This window comes from Aegilops tauschii, chromosome 6 (genome assembly GCF_002575655.3).
Source record: "Aegilops tauschii subsp. strangulata cultivar AL8/78 chromosome 6, Aet v6.0, whole genome shotgun sequence".
Classification (NCBI taxonomy): Eukaryota; Viridiplantae; Streptophyta; class Magnoliopsida; order Poales; family Poaceae; genus Aegilops; species Aegilops tauschii.
In genome coordinates this window covers 165,239,367-165,255,967 of record NC_053040.3, presented here as the reverse complement: position 1 = coordinate 165,255,967, position 16,601 = coordinate 165,239,367, and the positions used below count along the sequence as shown (strand labels likewise).

The window sequence follows — 16,601 nt, the reverse complement described above, 5'->3', positions numbered from 1 at the left end:
CTCGGTTGCATTTGTTTTTCCTCCTAATATGTAACGTTCATAAAATATGTTGTTCATAAGTTGCTTTGCTTCTTGGCTGCAATTGTATTTGTGCCAAAGACGCAATAGGTCATTTAATCTTTACAAAAGACACGCGCCTAATTAAGCATCTGCCCTCCAGCCTCCTCAGATAAACACCTATGCTTATGCTTGGACAGGGATCTAGTGACTTGCCCACAGCCAGTCACGCCGTAACTGGCGGGCCAGCAGCCGTTCGATGTAGGGGGGCGATCCAGATTTAAATACTGTAGCCGAAAGTACTGCAGACCAAAACACTGTAGAAGGGACACTGTAGACCAAAGCACTGTAGATGCGGCACTGTTCACGCAGATCTGCCCGTCGGTTCTGAATCGGACGGTGTGGAGAGGGGGCCAGTTACCGTACTGTTCACTGGTGACTTGCCCACAACCAGTCACCGGATCTCAATCCCTTATGCTTAAAGAAACGCAAACGTTAACGCCCACACGTGTGGCATGAAGCAACATGGCCCAAACGCCTCCAGTACCATTCATTTTGCCACATCAAAACAGATGACATCAGCGGGAATCTTTTTGATTTTCGGCTTAAAAATGTTTTATCTCCTAATTAAAAAATCTAACTAAAAATCCGTTTTCACCATTAAATCCGTCTCGACGAGATCTTCAAAACTAGATCCCATGTTGATATGTTTCGACAATTTTTTTTGCCAAAAGTTGCCATGGTGTTTACACTGTATTTGCCATAGTGTTACACTAAAGTTGCCATGTGGCAATTTTAGTTTATAGAGCATGGCAATTTTAGTATTTTGACCATGGCAATTCGAGTACTTGGACCATGAAAATTATTTTTTGTATGAACCATGGCAATTTTAAGGGCATGTATCATGGAAATTTTAATTTATGGTTCATGGCAAGTCTAGTTTCTTAATTCCTCATTTTATAATATGTCAAAATTTACTTTTAAATGGAGAAAAAAATAGCTGAAACATATCATTGCAACTTCAGTGTAAACACCATGGCAATTCATGTACAATAGACATGGCAACTTTTAAAAGTCGTCGAAACATATTAATATGAGATCTAGTTTCAAAGATCTCGTCGCGATGGATTTAATGGTGAAAACGGATGTTCAATCGGATTTTTCATTAAAGAGATAAAAAAGTTTAAAAACTGAAAATCCAAAAGGTTTCCACATGTATGCATGCGGTGATGTGACGTAGTCTGTGTGTTATAGGGCGTGTGGGCGAATATCGCTCCCATCACACATGTGGGCGTTATCAGCCTCCTAAAGAATGAACTCCAACACTGCCAAGGTGTAGAGTTTTTTTTAGAGAGAGCCAACGTGTAGAGTTTTTTTTAGAGAGAGCCAACGTGTAGAGTTAGGCAAAGCTGCGATGACACAGAATGAACTTGTCCGTATGCGCAAGTTGACAACTCACGCGCCATCGGCCCATTCTTTACTCTCTCTCTCTCTCTCTCTGATGCACCAGCAGGTCACTCACAACATATCGCCACTGCCCACTGTTGGGTAGCCCTCGTCTAATCTCCTCATCGGATCAGAAGAATCCCAGCGAATCCAGGGAAAGAAGACTCCCTCCGAGTCCCGTCCGAGACGCCGAGTGTCAGCTCCGACTCCGAGCGGATGGCGTCGCCGCCGGAGGGGGTGGAGCCGGCGGTGATCCACGCGTGGTCGGCGCCGCGCTCCCTCAGCACCAGCCTCATGTACTCCTTCTCCGAGGTGAGAGAGCCTCGCCTCCGCCCCAATCCTCCTCCGCACGAGCGAATCGACCTCTCGCCACTTCCTTATTGGCCCCGCGTGCGAATTCCGAGGGAGAACATGTACGGGAGAGGAGATGGGGGCGTCCAAACCCAATGCTCGTGTGTTCGGTGGTCAACTGCTCTATGCTGCCCTGCCGTTTCGCCCTGAATAACACTGCAACTTGTAGCTTATTAATGCAACAAGTAGATTAAGCTGATTACAGCTAAAAATCGTCATGCCCGCTCTCCCTGTTGGTACACGACATGTCGAATTTTTTTTAACTCTCTATCTTTCCTTTTGCAGAGGGATGACATGGATGTGCTTGACGAGCCTCTCTACGCAAACTTCCTGCGTGTCACTGGCGTTGACAGGCCCTACCGCCAGGAGCTTCTCTCTAAAATGGTAAGACTTGAACCATGCTTGAGTTGTCTGCAACTTGAGGGGGTTCGTTGCGTAGCCATAAATGATTTGCTGCTGTTATTCACCGAATGCCACAGTGAGCTCATGATTTATGTGAGCATACAAATAAGGTCGATTGATCCGGAATCAGGGTTTGGTTGAGCCAATGAGCTGGTTGAGAAATGGGGAACTGCTTTTTGGTTATTACTACTTTATATAGACTCCATTATCTTTATATGGATTTTCATGCTTTTTTTCCCTGAAAGACGGCAGGAGCTCTTTATGTAGATGCTAGTTGAACATATATTAATTTGGTGTCGAGTCATTGTCTGGCTTTAGGACCATTTAAGAGGAAAATTCTCATTGTCTTATTAATCAATTTCCATTTAATGTGGAAAATGCTATGGTGCACCATGATCCTGTTTACCTCTTCTGCATACCGTCAATTCTGATTATACTCTGTGAATGCTGCCTTGTGTATAGTTCAGACATTTGAGTATTTCCAGTGCAGGATCCGGATGGCAACAAAGTTGTCAAAGAAGTTATTTTTGGACCAGGAGAGAAAGCATATCGTTACTGCAAGGTGCAATTTCAATTCTTAAAGTGTCAGCGCATACCTCTATAGATTAATTATTACGCCACTATTCATTGCTCTCTTGATTATTTTTCATGTGTAGCACATTGCGAAGCAGCACCTCCCTAATCTCACAGGTGACCTGATGAAGAAGGGAAAACATTTTATATTAATACGTAACCCTATGAATATCCTGGTATGTGCCCCCCATTTCTCCGTGTAACACTCATGCATGTTCCTAATTTCTTGCTAATTCAGCACGAGCTACTCTTTTCCTTATGCTTTGCATATTCAAAACATATAACCTCCTGATAATAGCATTCCATATACCTCAGCCATCATTTGATAAAGTTGTTCCACCATCCTTCCTGGAGCTCGGTGTAGCAGAACTTGTCGCAATATACAGTGAGTTGTGTGAGCTTGGGAGCCCTCCACCTGTGATAGATGCAGATGATCTCCAAAGAGATCCTGAGGTAAATCTGTTATTGGTTGTCTGAATGTATTTATCTTTGTGGTGATTATCCATCGCACCAAATAATAATATAAATGTATGCATAGGATCTGCGGTTACTGTTTGGTAGGTTGCTTCGAAGAATCTGGTATTGGAATCCTCAATCTATTAGGATATTTACCAAATTGGAAATTTTGAGTTTACTCATAAATTATCTCATCTATATTATTGTGTAGCAGTGCCTTGAAGGGCCTGACAGTGCAGCTTCAAACTATTAGGATTACTAAACACCGAACTGATCAATTTGAGTTCACTTCAGTTTTATGGTTTGCAATCATGATGTCTGCAGTAGTTTCCATGTTTATTACATTTAACATTTTAATGCATGAAGGCATTTTAATGGTATAACATTGCTTCACTGTATAATAACTACATTTGCAAATTGCAATCCAATTCAATGCAGTTTGTTTACCCGTCCAATGCAGGCCGTCTTGAGTGGACTCTGTGAGGACCTAGGCATTCCTTTCCAGCCACAAATGCTCAAGTATGCGGGTTGTGCATAAGAATGAAATAGGTTTCATTGTCCTAGTTTTTCGCTTAGAGCACACATAGTAAGAAGGTGGTGTGCTTTCTTAAACCATTTGGATTGTTTCTAACTTGTAGATGGAAAGCTGGCCCAAGGGACTTTGATGGTATTTGGGCCCCCTGGTGGTATGAAAGTGTACATACATCTACGGGCTTCTCGAAATCCCGTCGTTACCCTATGGTAAGCCTGCATCAAACGTCTCTCTCTTGATTTCCAGTAATTTATTAGTACTTCTATTCTAGCTAACTTTGCATATTTAGTCAGTCATACTTGTATCAGAAAGGACATACTAAAAAACATGGACACTAAGGCTGCATTTGACATTGCGATGGATTCTCATAATCACGTTTATCCCACCCGCTTTTCCTATTTGAGAGTTTGTTTGACCTGCTTTCGCCTATTTCCATGTCAAGTTTTCCACAGCAGATTATAAATAAGCACAACAAAGAACAGTTCAGCAACCAAAAACTGAGCCTAAGAATTATTACCTCTGGCCATAAAGCCTTATCGTAATTCCTTCTGGTGTACAGAGTAGCCGGTGTATTTATGAGAAGGTTAGGTATTGCATTTAACCCTTTTAATGAATCCCATTCCTTTAAAAAAAGTTGTCTCTAAGAGCAAGTCCGACAGTCCCCCTATCAGTCTATCACGTCTCCTAGACCCAACGAAGGGAAGAAGGTGAGAAAAACGGTGCTTCAGCAGTTCCCCTATCACCTTCCTCATTTCTGGGGTGCCCCTATATCTTGCTCAGGATCGCGTTTGCTGGCTTTCTCGGTGTCCCCTATATCTTTTCTCATCTTTATGATAGATGGGACCAACATATATAATACTCCCTCCATTCCATATTATTTGACGTCCTGGCCTCAAGCTCTTTTTTTTAATTAATTGACGTCCTAGCGCACTACACTTAGCATTTTCCGCAGGTTTCCAAATTTGCCCCTCACTCTCTCAGGTCACCCCACTTCTCACGCATTTTCCCTCCTCTGTTTCCAATTTTGGGGCGCTGGATTCGTTTTTAGGATTAGTAAGGGGCAGCAAAGGGATTTTACCACTTTCCTTAATCTGTTGGATGTTTTCCAAAACGTCAATTAATACGGAACGGAGGACGTATATTTATCTAATTAGAGAGTGACATAGGGGATGAGATTTGTTGGTTTTCCTGAAACTTGGGCAAAATTTACTGGAGGAATCTTTTTAGAGGAGCGCCTATATGGAGATATAGGGGTGTATTTTAGAAGAGCTGTTGGACTTGCTCTAGTTATCAAGATACAATTGACTTCATCTTGCTTCGATGTGTTATTTGGCAATTAAAACATGTCTTATTGTTAACATTGACCTTATTTGATTGCAGACTTTTCCATTTGCATTTTATGACCTACTTGAGCAAAGCTTGCCCTTCTACAATATGCTGAAGCGCCAGGTACGGAGAACAACAGGATCCCTGCTGCCACCACCGCCTGATCCTCCTCTTCCTGTACCAGAAAATAAAAAAATTCTTGTTTGGGTTGGAGATGAACTTTTGCCACGTGATAGTGCAAGGGTATGCACTCGTAACTTTTGCTGTTTAATCAGCATTGCAACATTAAACTGGTCACACTTGATCAGTTCTCCCAATTCTTTTTTCTAATCATCTGCGATGTAAAGGTTTCAGTGTTCGATTCAGTTGTACAAGGAGGCGATGCTGTGTGGGAAGGATTGCGTATATATGATGGGAAAGTATTCAAACTTGAAGAACACTTGGATAGGTATAGTACTTCTATATTTTATTTGGCTTGCCATATCTTTTCTGCTTATGATCTACTATGCAGTAACCCTCTTTATCATTCTCTTCTAGGTTGTTTGATTCTACAAAAGCTATGGCCTTCAGCAATGTGCCCAGTCGTGATTGGGTAACTACTTCTACTTACATGCTTCTCACTTGTTATTTATAGTATTGCAAGAAAGAACCATGTAGCTGCTTGTTTGGCAGGCATCTTTTTGTTTAGGTTTAAAATACTAATGTGTTTCCCAATTTTCATTTAAGAGGATTGCTGAAGGCTCACTTTGAAATTTGAACTACTGAACTGAGTGTTTGGTATGCATGTGTTTTAATGCAGATTAAGGATGCAATATTTAAGACTCTTAACGCAAATGGGATGTTCAATAATGCACATATAAGGCTCACTCTCACCCGTGGGAAGAAGGTATTACTATAGATATAGATTCATTACTCATCAGCATTGTCACTTCCACTGTTCTACAGTGTGTGTTTGCAATCTTCTTCCCATCACCTACTTACCCATTTTGTGCACTGCCTGCCTTAACTGTAGGTGACATCTGGAATGAGTCCAGCCTTCAATCTATATGGGTGTGTCTTGATTGGTATTCACATTTTGATCCCACTTTTTTTTACTTGATTGTGTTTTTTGTGCTTAAATCTGTACATCATGTTTGTTATTTTCTGGTTTCTGACTAAATTATACTCCCTCCGTTCCTGAATATAAACCTTTGTAGAGATTCCAGTATGGACTACATTCGTAGCAAAATGAGTGAATCTACATTCTAAAATATGTCTATATACATCCGCACGTGGTCCGCATTAAAATCTCTAAAAGATCTTATATTTAGAAGCGGATGGAGTATTATCCTATTCTGTAATCATCTCTTGTGACTAGCAATCAGTGTTGGCGTGTAAGACCATACGATTCGATTCACTGAGCTTCATCCAAAATGTAATGACTCGTAAATGGTGACTGCCTGGTTGTGGTTTCACTGTCGGCATGTTTGCTGTACTTTATTGTTCGAAATGACGTGTGCCGTTATGACTCTATTTGGTCCAGTCAATTGTCATTGGAAGACTAGGCTGACTTAATAATGGTAAGACCTTATATTTGGTCTTTTTCAGTACTCGCAGAGTGGAAACCACCAGTTTATGATAACTCACATGGGATAAAGTTGGTAACTGCCACCACACGTCGTAATTCTCCAAATGTAAGACCCATTTACCTACTTCTTTACAATTTGGCTTTTGGTTTCTCATCTGTTCTATTTTTATATGAAGCGTCTTTTATTATCTCTTTATTGAACAAATGTTGACCTTGGTTGTTTCCATGACTTGTTTCAGAGCGTAGATTCGAAGATACATCACAACAATCTTATTAACAACATTCTGGCAAAGGTCATTTATCTTAAGATTTGAAGCTCTAATCTAGCAAGCTCCTTGAATCTTATCTAAAATGAAGGCATTGGAAATTGCAATGGGCCTCAAATACTATTGCTTCTATGCAGATAGAAGGTAATCTTGCACAGGCTGAGGATGCTATCATGCTAGATCAAGATGGTTTTGTATCAGAAACAAATGCAACAAACATAGTACGTGCAATTAGGATCAGTTCAAATAGCTCAATATTCGCCATATAGTTTTTCTTAAAGTGCTTGTGCATTAACTGCAGTTTATGGTTAAGAAGGGCATTGTATTGACACCTCATGCGGACTACTGCCTTCCAGGAATTACCCGTGCAACTGTAAGCTTATTCATCTTCCACTTGGAAATAATTGGAGCCAATCTACAGAAGTGGTTCCCACCAATTTGAAATGGCATGTTTTGTTCTGTGCCAATACTTCTGTCAAGGCCCAATACTGCTTAGCAGTACCCAACTCATATCATGAACCAGTACTTCATACAACTAGATATTCACTGGAAGATTCACATACAAGCAACAAATACATAGTTCGATCCTTTTGATTCTTATCGGTCTAGTAAATGGCGTTCTGGTGCAATATATCGAATTACTATATAAAGAACACATTTAAACAAAAGCAAATCTTGAATTCTTGATTAAAAATACCTATATTTACCCAGCCCAGTGGATACGATCTGCTCATGGTAAGACAACATATGGGTTTGATATACTCTTATGAATTATGGCAATCAGATAAACAGTCTTTTCTCACTTTGATAAACAGAACCCAGTGCAATTTGGAGAGGGGCCAGTTTCCTCTTTATGGAGACAATGAGATTCTTGAATTATGGACATGCTCTAAACTATCTTTGAAACAAAATGTAAAATATTCACAATGCGGAAGCGGAAAGTCATCACAATTTTTGTAGCCTTAGCATCTTCCTCTATATGTTCTGCAGCTTCTGCCCAGTTGCCTTATTTGATAGTGGTTTCTGTTCCTTTTTTTTTTCATTTGACATGAATATGCATAAATATTCTTTGCTTGTCTATCGCTAAGATGGTTGTCTATTGCTATATTTTTTAGTAGGTATGATTAATATGCTTTGCTAAATCATGACATGTATAAATATGATATGTTTGCCTACATGCATGGAAGAGGAAATTTATTAGTCGATAGTGCCCATTGCTAGGGTGAACAACTGAACTTACATGGTTCCACAGAAAACTCAATCTTCCTGTTTATTGAAGTTACTAATTAATATTTTGCATATTGAATGAAAATATCAGGTCATGGATCTTGTTGTGAAAGAAAACCTGGTATTACGTGAACGGCGAATTAGTCTATCTGAATTTCATGCTGCAGATGAGGTTAGATATTTTATGTCATGAACATTTGTTCATCTTGTCCTTCTACTGAGGTTTTTTGCTTCGCAACTGTATAATATCCTTTATACTGAAATGTGCACTTATCTACTAAACTAGACAAGATAAAATAGCAGAAGTATGTTTTAAACTACTAAGCATTTTTCTTTTGAGAAAACGCAAAGGCTTGCGTTTCTATGCATTGATAGAAAAAGAATGTTAGGGCATCTCCAACGCGGAGCACCTATTGGACATCACCAAATGTCCGCGGACACGTCCGGACGTGTCCGCGGACAGCGGGTGGGATGGAGGCCATCCAAGCAGAGTCACCTAATATAAAGTGGATACAGATTTTTCATTGATTTCAGGGTTACAGTTTACATAGCAAAAGATCCCTAGAACAACTAAAAAAAACTATTCTAATCTACCCCCTGTGGGAGGTGAGGTTGAGGAACCCCGCGCTGGACGGTTCGGTCTCGTCGTCGTTGGCGGCCAGCGTGAACGAGGTAGAGCTGACGACGATGCCAAAGAGGCCATCAAAATTTGTGTATCCTCATTGACGACAATGCCAAAGAGGCGGAGCGCGGACAGCGGGTGGGGCGGAGGCCATCTATAGAGGCATCGTCATCATGCTGCTCCGGTGTGAATGAGGCAGCCATCGTCGTCGTCTTGTTCTGGCGTGTTCTTGTCCTCCGCCTCCAGCTCCTCGAAGAGGCAGTCGCGCTCCGCCTTGTTGACACGAAAAGAACTTAGCGAAGGCCGCCATGAAGTCAGCCTTCACCGTCCCCCAACATGATTGGAGGAACTCCGCTGTGAAACCATTGGGCCCTGGTGCCTTCTCCCAAGAGAGCTGCGCACAACCTCCCAAATCTCTTCCTCGGTAAGTGGCGCACAACCACCCGAGAACCAAAGAAATCAAGATCCCGAGAAAACTCACGCTCCTCTGAGGAACCCAGAGGGAGAGGAAGCGATCAAACGCAGCTTGAGCCATGGACGCATGGTCAAAAACCACCGCACCATCAACCTGTAGATTGTGGATCACGTTCTTCTGCTTCCGGTATGAGGCATGCAGGTGGAAGAACACTGTGTTGGCGTCACCCTCCCTAACCCAGGCGATCTTGGCCCACTGGAAAGCCATGGTGCGCTCGAGGGAAGCCAAGCCCAAGTAGGCATGCTTGAGGCAGGCTTGAAGCTGGCGCTCTGTAGCGGAGAGAAACGGGACTCTATCGCCATATCGAACCGAAAAATGAGCTCGCAAGCCATCATGAGCTGCACCCCAACCCACCTTCTTAGGCTGGTCATAGTGGGAGTAACTTAGCTAGTAACATAATGTACCCCAAAACAAGTTTACTTATGTTCCATGTAGTTAATGAGAGAGGTGTTTGTGGTAACATATATGTTACCGTAACATAACACACGCCAAGGCAAAATGAGTCTACATCTAAATAAATGAAGGCTTGCATGATACCACACATATGTTACTACCCACTATGAAGGTAGTAACACAGACTATTAACATATTACTAGTCTAAGTTACTTCCCACTATGACCAGCCTTATCGCTCCAACTCATCAGCTGGCGAGCCGTGGATTTGAGTCTAGCCGTAATGCGATGATAGGGGTCAGGCTCCCCGAGAGCCACAGTCCAGGCTGTGGCCACCATCTCCCCAAATCCATCCATCTTAGTCCAGAACCGCTTGAACTGGAATCGGCGATGGCCCACAGGCGGTGCCGAAAAGTCGAGGAGTAAAGGACAGTGGTCGGATATCACAGGGGAGACACTACAACGAGAAGTTTGGGAGGAGGTCCTCCCAATCTATTGTGTAGAACACCTTGTCGAGCTTCACCAAGGTGGGGGCACCACACTCATTCAACCAACTGTAGCTCCTTGAGCTTGCAGTATTTAGGAAGCGTCTAAACCTTCCCATCATGTGACTGTGCAGGTAGTCATTGCTCTTGTCTTCGTCATGGTAAATCATGTTGAAATAACCGCAAACAACCGAGGAACCTGGCCGGGTAAATCACCCATCTCGCAGCTCGGCAAGGAAAACAATCCTCTCTGTGTCCTCCTGTGGTCCGTAGACACAAGTCAACCACCAAGAACTCCCCCCCCCCCCCCCCCCCCCCCCACCTCTCGGAGGGGGAGACCAAAACCCCACGCAACTATAATAATCCCCCATGAGTGTCAGTAGCCAGCAAGCAGAATAATCCGGTAGATGCCGTGGTCGTCGCCCTTGCCACTGGCGGGAAGGCTGCGTCTGTGGGAAGGCAACACGCAGTCCTATACTCACGTGTTCTGCTGGGTCGCGGGCGCCTGCGGCAAGCCCTCTTCGGTAGCCATCTGCTCCCCATGTCATGGCGGTGATCCGCTCTAGGGAGTGCAGGTGGCGTTGTGGATCCAGGCGGTGTCGAACATGGCTGGCTGGTTGGCACTGCCTCGCCTCTGTGATTGCCACATCGTTATGATCTGCTGCCATAGGCGATGATGATGATGATGGAGCTAGTGGCCACGCATAGTGGTGTTGTCTAATACAGATCACCCGTCGGCTGCCACTTCTGAGGATATGATACGGCACTGCCGAAGCGTCCCAAACTTGAGATTTTGGCGGTGCGAGTGAAATTCCTCTCTCATCAAAGATTTCATCGTGTGCGACGGTGGGCAGCAACAGCTGCTGTTGCTGTTGTTGGGATTGAGGCAAGTGGAGGAGACAACATTGGTTGACTTTGACTTGGTGGTGCTTCTCGAGTACCCGGTCTCGAGCTCCGGGTGAAAACCCTAGGTCTAGCCTGACTTGGTTATACCTGGCAATGGCGGCGTTTTTACGTCGTTACCCTGTTGATGGCATTGCTTGGAGTTTGCTCGGACATGGACTTCAGGGTGAAAACCCACGATCGGGCCTTCGAAGGTTGGATCCAGCGATGGCGGCGCTTGTGCGTCGTTCCCTTCTTGGAGGCGTTGCTTTTGAAGATTTCATAGTCATTATGTTGTCAAGTGATAGTTGGCCGCTGTCATGGTCGTCATTGTATATCGTCTATCGTTGTTTGATCGCTTCGGGTTTTTTCCTTTTTTTATCTCCACAAAGGCATCGCTTCGGTCTTTTATGACTTTGCTTTTTGCCGGTGTGATTTTATTTTTTGGTGTTGGCTGTGTGCATCTTAGCTATGCAGAGGCCGGGTGTTCACTCATTGTGATTGTATCCGCTTGACGCTTCATTGTGAGTCAATAAAGATGCCCTTTGTCGAAAAGCAAGCAGAATAATCATCAAAATCCGCACCAAAGTCTTCCATAACTATAGTAGGGGTTACAACTGCCAACTTAGTCTCCTGCAAACAGACAATGGAAGTGCCTGTTGAACTGACGAGGCTCCGAACACCCGTACGCCGAGCTCGATTATTGAGGCCGCGCACATTCCACACTAACATCTTAGGTTCGTATAACATTGGGACGATGTGGACACACGAGAGATGAGGTCAGGATGGTCAGACTTCAATGACAATGAGGCTACCGCCCACCAGCCAAACATGTCGAACGAGAACTTTGAGGCGGCAGACATTTGTTATGAAGTTTTGGAAGTTCGACCACTTCTAAGTTAGCAATTACTAAGCATTTTAAGATTTTGAAATTACTTCTTTTCCTTTTTGTGCAGGTTTTACTTTCCTCTTTAATGTTAATAAACCTAAATGATGCTATAGCTATAGTTATAGTTATAAGTTTCAGTTCCATGACATATGTATGTGTAGAATAAATCATGCAAATTTGGCTGTTTCTTTTAGAAGAACTTCAAAATTAACCCCTCTCCTTGTTTATGAACTACCATAATAAGGCAGGCTGCATACTTTCAACTACTACAGTAAGTTAAAATACACTATTTATTGCCCTGGTAATGTGGTTTTTCACATGCAGGTGTGGACAACCGGAACAATGGGTGAAATTACACCGGTGAGCTGACTTTTTTGCACTATATGGTCATGTTTTTCTATCCATTTCTGTACTGCCACCATGTTGGAGTTAATATTGTTATGGCTTGGACAAGAAGATGCAAGACATCTCTAGTATGGCAGTGAGCGTAGTCAAAAAGAAAATTGACTGCTAGTTGTTTAGTGAGTAAGAAAGAGCTGCAGCAAGTAGTAGTAAAAGTAAAGTTTAATATGCAAGGAAGCTACTCCATCCGTCTCGGTGCATAAGGCATGCGCGTGGTTCTAGGTCGTCAATTTGACTAACTAATAATGTGCTATATGTCATCAAAAGCATATCACTGGATACATATTTCTAAATATATTTTTTGTTACATATAATACAAATATAGCTACTTAAATTGATGATACATGCCCTATGCACAGGGAGTAGCTAGGCATGAGTAGTGTCCAGTTGGGTACTGTAGCATGGTGGTGTCTGAACAACGCTGTATAAACCTCTATATAAGGAGGGGCACCCCATATGGAGAGAATCTAAGTAGCAAGCCAAGATGGAGTGCAGCGTTTTATAGGACGGGCTCCAGGGAGCTCTCTTTTTTTAACAGAATATATTTAGAAGTTTCAGAAAAATTCATTTTTTTCTACAAATACATCTACATGTTCTCTGAGTATATGTATATTTTCATAAAATAATACGATTATTTGCAAGTTACGCAAGACACAAAAATCTGGCCCAAATACAACAAAGCAAAAGCCCATTTCAATCTATGTATGTCTTTTTTGTGTACATCACATAAGAACATATATGTTCATGAAAATTTTGTACATATACACTACACATATATGTTTGTGTACAATTTTTTTCAGATTTCTTTGAGGTGTAGAAAATGTTTTTAAGCTGAAAAAAAAGGGACTCCCTGAACCCCAGCCACCAGATGCACTTTCCGGCCAAGATGTAGTAGCAAGCCTTTGTGTCAGGATATAGCACATATGTACGTGTGTCATGCATGTGTGTATAAGAGGAGTGCATGTAAGGATGTAGCCTCACAGCATGTGTTGCTGATGAGCATCATGTGAGACGATGCATTTGTTGCCTGTAAGGCAATAGTTGTTGTGCTTGTAAGAGAGATGTAGCATTTGTTGGTAAGCACTAAATACGGCATTTGTTGCTCAGGCAGATCTCTTCCCTGCCTTCCCATCTGTTCTACCTGGTCATGTGGGTGTGTGGGTGTGTCCACCAACAATGAGCTGAGAGATTGAGAGAGGGCTGCGCCCAACATTTGGTTATAGGTTGTGGCCAATACCCCAGTCGTTTGTTTAATTTTGAAATGAGTACAGATTGGGCAACATTTAAATGCGACTTCTATGAACAGATCATATGAACCCATTTTGGTTGCTAAAAATGTCAACGGTTAATAGATGTAGGCATGTTAGCTTATCTGCATGTGCAAAAATATTATTCTGTACAAATGCACATATGAAATATGATCATGTGTTTGCCCAAATTTTTGCATGTGTTATGTTCTACATTTATGGTTTTCTTGTGAAGCAAAAAACATCGGTTTGTATGAACCTGTGTTCAGATCAAATGGTCAAAATTTCCCCGTGATGTGTTATGCAACTCATGGTTTGAGCATGCTATTTGTTTTTACAGGAACTGTCCTGTTCAAGGAAAAGTATTTTATGATTCTAATTAGATGGCCACTATTCTGATTTGCAACAGGTTGTGATGATTGACGGGCGTGAAATTGGTGATGGGAAAATCGGTCCGGTCACAAGACAAATCCAGAGCGCATACAAAGTCCTGACAGCAGGGTTAGGAGTACTAATTCCCAGGAATGTGGAGGCATAATCATTTGTGCAGACATTTTTTTTTTCCTTTTGAAAAGGAGAAGGTACCTGTTATCTATGGACAGACTTTCAGGGTTCAGTTTCGAGTAATGATGATAAATACTTCCTCCGTCCGGAATTACTTGTTGTAGAAATTGGTAAAATTGAATGTATCTAGAACTAAAATACGTCTAGATACATCTGTTTCTCCGACAGGTATTTCCGGATGGAGGGAGTAGTAACTAGCGTTCAAAGAAGCACCCAGTGAAAGCGGCACACCGGACAGAAAACCGAGTATTTGAAAAATACTGGCTGGGTCTGTGAATTCATGATTTAGTGTGTGCCTGTGTGCGCCGGACCTGTTCATGTCATTTGGAAGCTGTGGCTGGTCCTGGATATAGAACAGAAAATGGAATGTTATATGCGGTTTTATTTTCTGCTTGATTTTCTTCGATCCGTCGATCAATTTACTGGAACTATGATGATGTTGTGAAGTCCGTGCACATCCATCACATGCTTCTCCCTGTCTCCCACCTTTCCAAGTAATGCTGGGAAATGGCAAAAGGGAAAAACACAAGGAGGTGTTTGGATTAGACGGTGGTAACGCAAAAAGTAAGGGAATTAGATCACGCTGGAAACAGGGAGTAATGGACAAATATCTGTTTTGTTTCGTTCATGCCTGTAAAGAAATCGAGTTACGGTGAGGAAAGAGGGCACACAAGGACGGGAAAATGGTGGCCGCCTCAATTTCTCTCACCTTTTCTCCCATCTCGTTTCCAGCTGATGGTTGGATCTTGCGGACGCAAGAGTACGCATGCGCTCACAGAGCTGGGAGGCACCATTGCCGACCACATCGCTGGCTGCTTCACCGGCCTCCCCGCCAACCACGACACACTCCTCTCCGGCCTTCGCTGCCTCATCTCCAATGCCTCCACTCATGTGGTTGTGCCTGTGACGTGAGAGAATCTAGGCCATGGACGCCAGCGGAATACGCACCGAGGGTATCAAAGCCGCAGCCGCGGCCGCAGACGTCGGGCATGTTTAGCTGGCGCTCACAGTCAAAGGCCAACTCCACCGCGCGACCCCAAACGGACGTCCTTTTTGTCCGGATTCTGTCCGTTTGGGTAGGGCGATGGGATCGTGTCCGGGCCTGTTCTGGGATGCGGTGGCCGTGCGCCCAGCGCGCGGACGCATCCCGGCCACATCCTGTCCGCGTATTATTTCTTTGCAAGTCCTTTACTTTATTTCATCATTCATTTTTGATACATGAAAAATACATCATCACATTTTGACTAGTAAAGCAAGATCAAAGAAAACAAGAACCACAAGAATACATTTTAGAAGATACCCAACTTCCATAACTGCTCCCTTGAGTTGGGTTAGGGCCTTCTCGATGCACTCATTGTTGATCTGTGGAGGAGGCTCGATCTGGTATCCTCCTTTCTTCTTCAAGCCAGAAGTCGATGTTGCTTCCTCAGACCTAGTCTCGTGTCTAGCCTCTAATCTAGCAACAAGTGCGCTTGTCTTATTTACAGCCTCTATGCTAGCTAAAAGTGCACGAACATGTACTAAATTTCGCTCTATCAATATATCGATGTACTCTTCTTCCCAATACCAAAACTTGCATCCATTCTACACAACAAAATTTGAAGTTAGCACAACTAGTCAAATCTAGAGCACAAACCGAAGCTAAAAAAGCGCATACCCCATCGTTTAAGCACTTGATGAACACCCATCCGGGATGTTCCGGCGTTGTGACACGCGGCGCACGACCATCCTTGGGCAGTGGTCGCACTTAATGAGTGGCAACGGTGCGTCGGCGAGCTTTTGGGCAAGCACCGAGCCCGGCCGACCGCCATTCGTGTATCTGCCGGCGGACCACCGAAGGTGCAGATCCGAGCGGCTAGAGGAGGAGGCACTGCCTGCATGTGGCCTTGCGGCCCTGCCAGGGCCTTCCGGCGAGGTGCCCGGCCAGTCCATGGCGCGGCCCGGCCTCCCACAGCCGGGCGAGCTCAAGACCAACCAGATCCGCCCCAAATCCGGCCGGCGGGTGCGCAAACCAAGTGGTCGTGGTTGGGTAGCTCGGCGGCGCCGAGGGGAAGGGGCTGGGTGAGCTCGCGTCCGAACTGCACAGCTGCAATGGCAGCGGCGGCGGCGACAGCGAGGGGAAGAGTGGAAGGGGTGCGGCCGGAGGAAGGGAGGGGGGCGGATAGAAAAAGGCCCGCCCTGTGCCACCGACGGGCGGGCCAGGGGAGGACAAGCGCAGACGACTCGCGCGTCCGCGTGGTGTCCGTTTCACCCCAAAGCAGCGCAAACTTGGGCCGCGGATGGGTCGAAAGCGGACACAAAACGGACAAAAGTCCGTTTGCTTCCCCGCGCTGGGCCGCCTCGTTTGTCCGTTTTACCCCAAACAGACGGGACCGGACAGGATAGGGTCGCGCGGTGGAGTTGGCTTAGGATCAGTTAACGGACAGACCATCCAACGGCTGGCATTCGCTCGCCTAGTTACTGTAACGTTTCAGCTTCACTTTCTACTGTTCATCTTCAA

At 44.0% G+C, this 16,601-nt stretch overlaps 1 protein-coding gene across 2 annotated transcripts; it reads left to right on the top strand.

Moving 5' to 3' along the window:
- The first annotated feature begins 1,446 nt into the window (after positions 1-1,446).
- LOC109754591 (branched-chain-amino-acid aminotransferase-like protein 1) lies at positions 1,447-14,497 on the top strand. Of its 2 annotated transcripts, none has more exons than XM_020313506.3 (19): positions 1,447-1,755; positions 2,080-2,178; positions 2,687-2,758; positions 2,853-2,945; positions 3,085-3,222; positions 3,686-3,744; positions 3,864-3,966; positions 5,138-5,326; positions 5,431-5,531; positions 5,621-5,675; positions 5,883-5,969; positions 6,096-6,147; positions 6,671-6,756; positions 6,890-6,943; positions 7,054-7,137; positions 7,218-7,289; positions 8,235-8,315; positions 12,213-12,248; positions 13,947-14,497. In XM_020313506.3, the coding sequence occupies exons 1-19, from the start codon at positions 1,660-1,662 to the stop codon at positions 14,073-14,075; spliced, it is 1,686 nt and encodes a 561-aa protein (XP_020169095.1). In that variant the 5' UTR covers positions 1,447-1,659; the 3' UTR covers positions 14,076-14,497. The 2 variants fall into 2 exon arrangements, with proteins under 2 accessions (XP_020169095.1, XP_020169096.1); XM_020313507.4 differs by having other exon boundaries at positions 2,682-2,758.
- Positions 14,498-16,601: the final 2,104 nt, after the last annotated feature.

Bases quoted from the DNA above. Each gene is read 5' to 3' on its own strand.
- LOC109754591 (XM_020313506.3), top strand. From the start codon at position 1,660: ATGGCGTCGCCGCCGGAGGGGGTGGAGCCGGCGGTGATCCACGCGTGG. The intron at 3,745-3,863 runs GTATGCGGGTTG...TCTAACTTGTAG, and splicing joins TTCCAGCCACAAATGCTCAA to ATGGAAAGCTGGCCCAAGGG. The intron at 6,148-6,670 runs GTATTCACATTT...GGTCTTTTTCAG, and splicing joins ATATGGGTGTGTCTTGATTG to TACTCGCAGAGTGGAAACCA.